Source organism: Sinocyclocheilus rhinocerous, unplaced genomic scaffold (assembly GCF_001515625.1).
Source record: "Sinocyclocheilus rhinocerous isolate Xijiao unplaced genomic scaffold, SAMN03320098_v1.1 scaffold468, whole genome shotgun sequence".
NCBI lineage: Eukaryota > Metazoa > Chordata > Actinopteri > Cypriniformes > Cyprinidae > Sinocyclocheilus > Sinocyclocheilus rhinocerous.
Genome location: NW_015635305.1, coordinates 1,507,818 through 1,517,248, shown reverse-complemented (window position 1 = coordinate 1,517,248; position 9,431 = coordinate 1,507,818). Strand labels below are relative to the sequence as shown.

At 39.7% G+C, this 9,431-nt stretch overlaps 1 protein-coding gene across 3 annotated transcripts in view; it reads left to right on the top strand.

Moving 5' to 3' along the window:
• Nucleotides 1-9,431, top strand: part of dnajb5 (DnaJ heat shock protein family (Hsp40) member B5) — a 22,857-nt gene that overhangs the window by 4,472 nt on the left and 8,954 nt on the right. For 2 of the 3 annotated variants that reach the window (XM_016561116.1, XM_016561117.1), the window contains exon 3: nucleotides 1,613-2,253. In XM_016561116.1, the coding sequence (XP_016416602.1) occupies nucleotides 1,613-2,253 (641 nt within the window). Of the gene's footprint in view, nucleotides 1-1,612; nucleotides 2,254-6,486; nucleotides 6,522-9,431 lie in introns of those variants that run through there. The other variant, XM_016561118.1, reaches the window with a different exon arrangement.

Genomic DNA, 9,431 nt, shown 5'->3' with positions numbered 1-9,431 from the left:
CCTGATCAAACTCAGCTACCTGTGATTTTCTAATGATCCTGAAGACATTGATTAGCATTCTCAGGTGTGTTTGATTAGGGTTAGAGCTAAACTCTGCAGGAAAGTGGATCTCGTGGGCCAGATTTGAGGATCCCTGGTATAGGCCTATGAATCTGTTATTCCCAAATGACCCACTTTAATAACCATCCCCCCATTAGTTGTTTTGGCCTGAGGAGTTCATTGAAGTTGCAAAGAATGAGGTGGAAACGTGTTTTATAAGGTGTTAAGTAGGCAGACTGAAGAGTTGAAGATGTGAAGTTGGAAGATGAGTCAGCTTGTGTCCTGATCGTTAGAAGGAGTGCATTTGTTACAAGCCATCAATCACCCACCATAACGCATGGGTGTTAATGTTTTTTTAACAGAACTGAAAAGCACAAAATAAAAGATTGTTTGATCCTAATTGACCTGCTCTTTCTGTACTTCTAATTTTGTGAATAAGATAGTTTTGCAGTGAACCTCAAAACACAGTTCAGACACTAGAGCTTAAAGAGCACTTACACACCATGCTGTGGTCTTCCACTCAGTTTCATCACTTGTCCAGGATTTGTACTGCATGTTCTTGCCAAAATATTTTTTTCAGAACCAGGCCACCAAGAGAAGCCAGCTAAGGGACATTAATAGAAATGAAGTAGCCGCTTGTTTAAAATCGTATTTCTGTTCTTTGTCCAGCAATCTGATTTTGTAACCAAACTGAGTGGGGGTGGAGAAAAGAAACAGAGAAAGACTTGGCAGGTCTTCTGTTGAGCTTTACACCTCAAAATGTGATGTGTGAGCAGTTGCAGACTAAATCAAATGCTATTCTATGCTATGTCATACTGTAGGCTAGCACTTGATAATTATCCAGCAGAAGTTTAGAATTAACATCTCAGTTGCCAATTTGTAGGGCTGTTATAATAATTCAGAAGTTGCAGTCAGACCATTTCAGTGTTTTTCTGTTTTCACTAAACAAATAGAAATAGCTGTCATCGAGGTGTTAAACTTTTTGTCCGTTTCAAGTAGTTGTAATACAATAAAGTAGACTGTCCTCTTAGTAGTGTAGAGGGTACGAGTCAAAGAATCATCTTGGAGTTGGCATCCATTGGTATAGGTTGACAGGTCCAACTAGGCTGTGTCAATGAACTTGCTTCTTTTGAGAAAAAATGTCATTGTATATTGAGGAATCTACACTTATACAGTCTTGAATTCCTAAAATATTGTATGCAGTAGGCCATTATAGTTAGAAGTCATCCTATTTTAGTTAACATTTTCATAGAAAGTGGCTTAGGTTTTATCAGTGTCGAGCAGAATTTACTTTTCAAGGCAACTGTAGTCCTAAATCCACTTTTCTCACGCAGCTGTGGCAGACTCACTAAGTCGGTGATGCCCTTAATATGGCTCCATCGATCCTTGGTGTACTTATGAGATGACAAAGTTATACTTTTTTAAAGACTTGGCTATCATTACTGGAAGCTAGTGTTTGCTAACCTGAAACTGTCACAGAAGATGCTAACCTGTGGATTTAAGCAGAACTTAAAATAACTTTGTAAATACAGAAAACCCTGATGCATTGTTCCTCCTGTGTATTTCCGTCTAGGTTTGAAAACAGGTGGCACAGGCTCATCTAGTGGACAAGGGACCACATATCACTACACCTTCCATGGGGATCCACATGCCACCTTTGCTTCTTTCTTTGGAGGCTCCAACCCCTTTGATATATTCTTTGGCTCTGGACGCCAACGGGGAACCACCAATGGCACTAATGACCATGGTGGCGATCATGACATGGACATTGACATGGATGGAGATGATGATCCTTTCAGTTCCTTTAGCCACTTTGGCTTCAATGGTATCAACGGTTTTCATCACGGTGGAGGTCGAAGACATCGTAATGAGCCTCTTCATGGTGGCCGGAGGAAAGTACAGGACCCACCAGTGGTACATGAGCTTAAAGTGTCTCTAGAGGAGATCTTCCATGGATGTACCAAGCGGATGCGAATCACTCGCCGAAGGCTGAACCCAGATGGAAGGACAATGAGGACAGAGGACAAGATCCTTAACATTGTCATCAAGAGAGGCTGGAAGGAAGGGACCAAGATCACCTTCCCCAAAGAGGGTGATGAGACACCTGAAAACATTCCTGCTGATATTGCATTTGTGCTCAAAGACAAAGGGCACCCACTCTTCAAAAGAGATGGATCCAACATCATTTACACAGCCAAGATTGGTCTTAAGGAGGTATGTGTTCTTCATCGTTCAGTTTTTTAGGTTTCCACCTTGTATTTTCACCCACAATTGGCTATTGGCCAGAAATAGGCTTTTAGTCAGTTTTTTGCACCTGTGTGCTTTTTCCCACTCTTTCTTGACATCTCCTGACTGGCCATCAAAGCAGACAGGGTTGTTTTATCAGTTGGCTTCTGTAACCCAAGAATAGACAGACCTAGACTTAGATTAGACAGGTTTACTTCAGTCTCAACACCAGACCACCCTTTGGCCTTTGTGCCCTCATTTGCATGGACTTACAGAGTAAATTAATGGGCTTCATTTGGTATCAACCCCACCGAGTCCAAAATAAGTGCTGCCCTTGTTAACCTGCACAGCTGCTAAATTTGGCTGCATTATTCTCCCCATGCAAACCATTGTTGGTTTTATTGTCCTGCATTATCTATCTACAATTTCATTATGAAACATATTTTTGCATAACATTATAATGTGTATATATAGGTAAATATACCTGAACATGCCCAGTGTTAATCTGGCATTGCTATAGGACTTGATAGGACACATCAAGCCTGGTAACTGTAGAGTCCCTCCATGGCTCAACGTCATTGCTGATTTACTCTCTCTCCCACTTCAGTGTGAGAGCACAGGAATGTCATGGTGCGGTGTCATACGCCAAAGCAGAGTCCTCGCTTTGAAAAAGCGAGTTGAACTCGCCTGGTAGAGTTGAACTACGCAGATACAATTGTCATGTGACCCGAACCAAGTGTGTTTTTTCAGGTTACACATGAGATGTTCATTTGCTTAAAATAGTAAACGTTTACTGATAATATAATTTGCTTGTTTGTACACAATAAACAAGCAGCTGAAAATCATAATTGTAATCGAAAAGTTAGATTTCAGTACAATTGTGAATTGTATTTCTGTTGTGTCTTTCATGGCATAGTTTTTTTTTAATTATAAAAGTTTAGGTGTTTATGACAGCACTTAGTGTCACTGCTGCAGTGCTGGCCTGAGGGGATTCAGTAAAGCGCAGAAAATTCTGCATGAAGTCATCAAACACTGAAACATGATGCATTTTTAAATCAAACCAATAATTTCAATATATAATTGATGTCGCCTAGATGTAATGGGATTTTCATGGGCTGACCCACTGAGAATAATAACTACAGTCTACAGTAACTGCATAGTATATTTCTGTTTGTCTAGTGACCTAGAAAACCACTGTCAGTTAATACTTTATAGTGACAGAGATCAGCAGAAATAGCCTTAATGTCAGTCTTGAGTGACCATGATGTGTTTCAGAGCACCACTGTGATTAACAGTGAAAATATATTCTTGTCTTTCTGTTAACTTTACTTTTGACAACTTTTACCTTGGCAGCTCAGGCAGCTGTCAGCTGTTTTAAACAATGTGTCCGTAAGATTTCCAGCTCTACAGCAAAAACAGCGTTCTGGCCTTTTTAAATCCATGTCAAACATGGATTTAAATATCTGAAAACATCTTTGGTGCCTATTTTAACTGTCTGCTAATCGTTTCTGAGATGTTTTCAGGTCAGTGATTTACTTTTAAAGGTCTCGCTCATTAGATGCCCAGAATGAAACCTGATAAGTAGCAGTGAACATCACAAACTGGTTTGCCATCTGGTACCATCTCATGCATACTGATGGCAACTTGCCTGTTTATTGTAGACACATTCAGAGGACAGATTTAGCATGGATCTAGACTGTTCTCAGGGGCACATTGTCTTCATTTCAATATCACTTTTCATTTAGAGATGCTCTTAGTGAAACCCCAAGGCATTGCTTTAATTAGAGCTCAGAGTTTCTTTAATTGCCTGCTGGTAATGACCATGGGTTTGTACAAGAGCGAGACAGCTATAAGGTCCTTGTCTGCTGGAAATTTCCATACCCATTCACCTAGTAATTACTCATCAGCAGTACTAAAGAGCCCTAGCAGTGGTGCTGAGGAAACACGGGCCCACATGATGCTATCTGTATGATAATGCTGGATTATTCAAGTCAGCTCTGAATGTGATCTTAGATCAGTAAAGTTAATTTGTTAATTTGAGCACAGTGTCTTAAAGGTGCATTCAGTAGTTCTTTAGTTAAAGGGGTCATATGACGTTGCTAAAAATAACATTATTTTGTGTATTTGGTGTAATGAAATGTGTTTATGCGGTTTAAGGTTTAAAAAAAACATTATTTTCCACATACTGTACATTACCTCTACACTGCCCAAAAAACTTGCTTTAAATATAAAAAATATAAAAACTCTTTAATTATAAAAAACGTACTTACAGTCCGTACTCCAAAGAGAAAGGAAAAATTGAAATCGCATCATATGACCCCTTTAATGTTAGCATCGCTGTTCCTCATAAGTACTAATAGCACAATGGTGGTATACGCTGCACTGCCATCTATCAGCGTGGATCAGTATGATCATCTCTGAGTTTTATTTAAATTGCACTGATACTAGTTTTAGACAGCAATCTACATAATAATCAATTTCACTACCTGTCCAACAAAAATAGATGCAATTTAGGCATCACTACTCAGGATTTTCTTTGTAATCAAACCTTTCCACCTTGTTTATGAGTGTTTCGTCGTCTTTGGTCATACAGGTACTGATTCCCCCGACCGTTGTCTCTGCTGGTAAAACATGATAATAACATGTAAATAATAAGCTGGTACAACACGATAAATTGCTTTTCCCATCGCTAAACTACACTACTGACGTATCTATAGTGGCGGCAGCCATTGGGCACGCCAGCACGGGGATTCACTCCATTTAGTGAAACACAGCAGGTCACGGCATTTCAACATGGTGAAATACATTGAGGTGACCTGCACCATATATAGGCTAATTTAAAAACTTTTATAGAAAACTATTGAGTACAGTTTTCATGTCATGTGAGTGTTCATTATTCAAATGACTCTTCATAAAAACACTATTTATTTCTTAATGTACAGTATACAGCATTTTAAGCACCATTTTAGCACCAAACTACTGAATGCAGCTTTAATATATGTGAACATGTGACATACACTGTGCTGAGCAGAAATTGTCAAAATACAGTTGTCAGTCCTATGGAATCCTAAATACAGCTCTGTCCTTGCATATTTTGATTATGAAAGAGTGACAACAAAATTGCAACAAGTTATGAGTATAGTTGCAGTCGACTATCTACTTGTCTGTGTTGCCATTGACACACTTATGGCATGACCTGCTTGCTTAGTGGGTTTGTAAATGTAGTTGTAGCCTATATATCTCTCTAGTGCAGAGGTCCCCAACCACCGGGTCGCGACCCATTACCGGGCCGTGGAAGAATTGCTACGGGGTCGCAAGAACTCTGTTATTTATTTATGTTAATGATTGTTCTAATTATTCTGTATTTTCTTTGTATGCGATTGATATGGAGTAGCAATTTGACAATTTCATGTTAAATAAGTAAATGAAAGATTGCTCTGATCTGTCACATATTAGGAGTTAAACGGATCGCAGTTGATCCGTAATACGTACGGATGAGACCCTACCGTTCGGCACGCACGTGATTCGCAGATTAATCTGCCACTTTACACGTACAAGCAATTTTAAACCACAAGACGAAGAAACGAAAGAGAGCTCAATTCGTTACTCACGCGCTGTTCTCGCACACAATCAAAGCGCGCACAAGAGATGTGTTTCAGACAGCGCGGAGATACCGAGTTGCGTATAAATACACATAAAATTAGCCTGTCCAAAAAACCCTTCACGGCATTGTCATTCTCTGTGCTTTAAATATGTTTTTTCTTATCCGAAAAAATAGTCCGATCTGTGACTCCAAAAAAAAAAACACAATATAATGCATTGAACCACTATAATGCTATTATAATACTATATAATAGCCTCTCTCTATCTATCTATCTATCTATATATATATATCTCCTCCCCCACGTACAGCCGGTCCGTTTTAAACTGTTTGGAGTCGGAGCGTAAATGTGGAAGTCCTTCAAAGATTTCTTATCCTGTTGCGCCCTCTATAGGACCAGCGACTAGTCGACGTCAAGCTTAAAGCGTCATGGCAGAGCATTGAAGTCGACTAGTCGACAAGTTGATTAGTCGGTGCAACCCCTAGTATGTGGACCAGCTTTGACCTAGCTGTGGACCAGAATTTATTTTATTTTCAATCTCCTTTAACAAGACTATGTTTAGCAGCAGTCTTAGTTTAATTCTGCTGCAGTTCTGACATGAAGTTTGGTATAATTCTAGTTGCTGTTTGGGAAACATCATCATTAGCCAGAGTTGAGGAGATGCCTGGCAACTTGTCATGGTCAACTGTTTTGTGAGAGTATCAGCTACTCCCTTCTTTCCATGAATCCCACGGCTCCCATCCCCCCAGCCCACACTGCTGCTGTCTGTAGGAAGGAGCTGATGTCATTGCGAACACATTTTCTCATCCCTTGAGGCAGCTGCTAAGCAGAGCTGTCTGGCAATATTTGTGCTTGGTATTCACAGAAAGTTCATGAAAAGCTTTTCCAGCATAAGCTCACATGCAATAACTGCAGGCTATTCACTGCACACAGCTAAGCTTTAGGGTGTGTTCACACTTGTAGTTCGGTTCGTTTGGTTAATTTGGTCCAGACCAAAAAGGAAAATTATACATTGGGTCCTGGTCCACTTAGTGTTCACATTGGCATTTTTGACAGCGAACTTAAAGACAGCTAACCTAAAGGCATGTGATACGTTCACAACCTGATTGGTCGGCTTGAATGACGTATATATCGTGACGGAACTTACCGAACACTCCAAACAAAAGGTGCGTTAGACTTAAAGGGTCGGGGTCGGCCAAGATGGCGGAACGAATGGTTGTGCTTTTCTGTTGAGGAACTTTAGAAATTTTGTCACACACAGTCAGCAATGTTTGTATAATACAGATGCATACGATTTTGTTACCGGATGTATATAGTCAGCTTTTAAGTTGAATTTTACACGTTTTGTTGCTTTATTTGTTATATTGAGAACTTTATCTTTAAAAACACAAATAAATGCACAGCCATTTGCACTCTGTATCGAAAACATACATGAACGTGCTGTTGCACCTCTGATAACTTTTTAAGGCTTATTCTGCAGCGATTATATAAGCCTTTTGATAGGTTGTGTCATGGAGCTGTAAAAATGGTTATACTCACTAAGTGAATGAATCGTGTTTGTGCCGAACTCTTATTAAAAAAGCAAAAATAAACACTCTCCTTCGATTCATGAACATTCACAGCCATTTGCACTCTGCATCAAAAACATATATAAGAATGTGCTTTTGCACCTCTGATAACTTTTTAGGCTTATTCTGCGGCGTTTATATAAGCCTTTTGATGGCTTATGTCACGGAGCTATAAAAACGGTTACACTCAATAAGTGAATGAAGTGTGCCGAACTCTTATTACAAAGCAAAAACAAACACTTTTCTTCGATCCATGGACGTTTCTCTCAGTTAATGTGTGCAATCTCATAATCTGAAGCGCCTGTCACAGCAAAACAACACATGCTGTTGTGAATAATTAAGCGAAGCGTCTTCTCATAGGATAAGAACACGCAGTCTCATGAATAATTTAATAGACACTGACGCGTCATCGATGTACTATAGTCCAAATTGTTCAAAAATTTACAAATGTACAAAAATGTACAAATTGTGACGTCAACACGATGTAGATTTTAAACCCGGAAGATGAAAATAGCGCAAAAAACCTTAAAATTAACCATTTTTCTCCAATAGTTAAAATTATTGGATGCTAACATTGTCTTCTATGATGTGCAACACAAACACCTCTGCTAAAATCTCAGAAAAAGTAGTCTGGGGTTTCATGACCCTTTAAAGCGGCGCTGTGGGTGTATGATATCAAAGCACCCATTAACCGATTTAAGTCGAACACACCTAATGCCGTCTGCTGGACTAAGCACGCTCATTCTTGCGTGTACATATAATTTTTGTTTTCACCATCTGCAAACTCACAAGGAGCTCATAAAAGGCACTTTACCTCATTGTTGCTCCACGTTTGCCCTCTGCTCATTTAATTTTGGTTACACCACGTCGTCAAATCATGTCGCATAGCGTCGCATCTTGTCATTACTTCCTGTTTTTGGTTAGTTTAGAAGTATTTGGTCCGTGTTGAGTTCATATATCATTCGAACCGCACCAGAGTTCGTTTGGAAGCGGACCGAGACCCATCTTTTCAGCGGTCTCGGTCCGCTTGTTTTGTGCGCACCAGGGTTTGGATGGCAGCGTTCACACTTGCTCAAATGAACTGCACTAACAGAGCAATCGCACCAGGGTTCGTTTTAGTCGAACCAAACATGCCAAGTGTGAACGCACCCTTAATCTTTAAGTCTTTAATTTAGCCATTTCATGTTTAATATCCTGATACTTAAAGGAATAGTTTACCCAAAAATGAAAATGGTCATCATTTACTCCCCCTGAAGTTGTTACAAACCTGTAGGATTATCTTTTGTCTGTTGAACATAAATGAAGATATTTTAAAGAATGTGAGTAACCAAACTGGTCCGCATGTTCAGATGGTTCAGATGTCCACATGGTCACTGACTTCCATAGAAGAAAAAAATACTATGGTAGTCAATGGGGACCAGAACCTGTTTGGTTAACCACATTGTTCAAAATATCTTCTTTTAGGATCAGCAGAAAAAAAGAAATTCATACCAGTTTGGAACAACTGAAGGGGGAATAAATGAAGCTCTATTGGAAGATAAAAATTAACAAAAGTTATATGATGTTCCAGAAGTGAATATAGGAGGATCTTGTTCATCTAATCCTGTCAGTTACATTTCAGGGATTTGTAAGTGTCTGCTTTCCTCACTCCAGTGACAATCCTTCCGGCATCACAACTTGTATTTCTTAGCACCTTATTTTATTTTTATTTTATTAGGGGTTCAAGCGCGTAGCGCTGAAACCCTATTGTAATTGTTAGAATGGTCACGGATCAGCGATCTCCACATAAAACTGATCGTGCAGACCAAACCGTAAGTCGTAGAGACTTGAAACTTGGAGGGATGGTAGTACTCACACCGCCTACAACGTGACCAAGGCTCGCCCCAATCGGCCTGACGGGGGCGCTACAGCGATCAAAAGTACGAAATCGCTCATAACTCCTAAACCGTCAGTCACAGGCTCAAGTGTCTTATGTCGTTGGAATCCTTGGCTCACG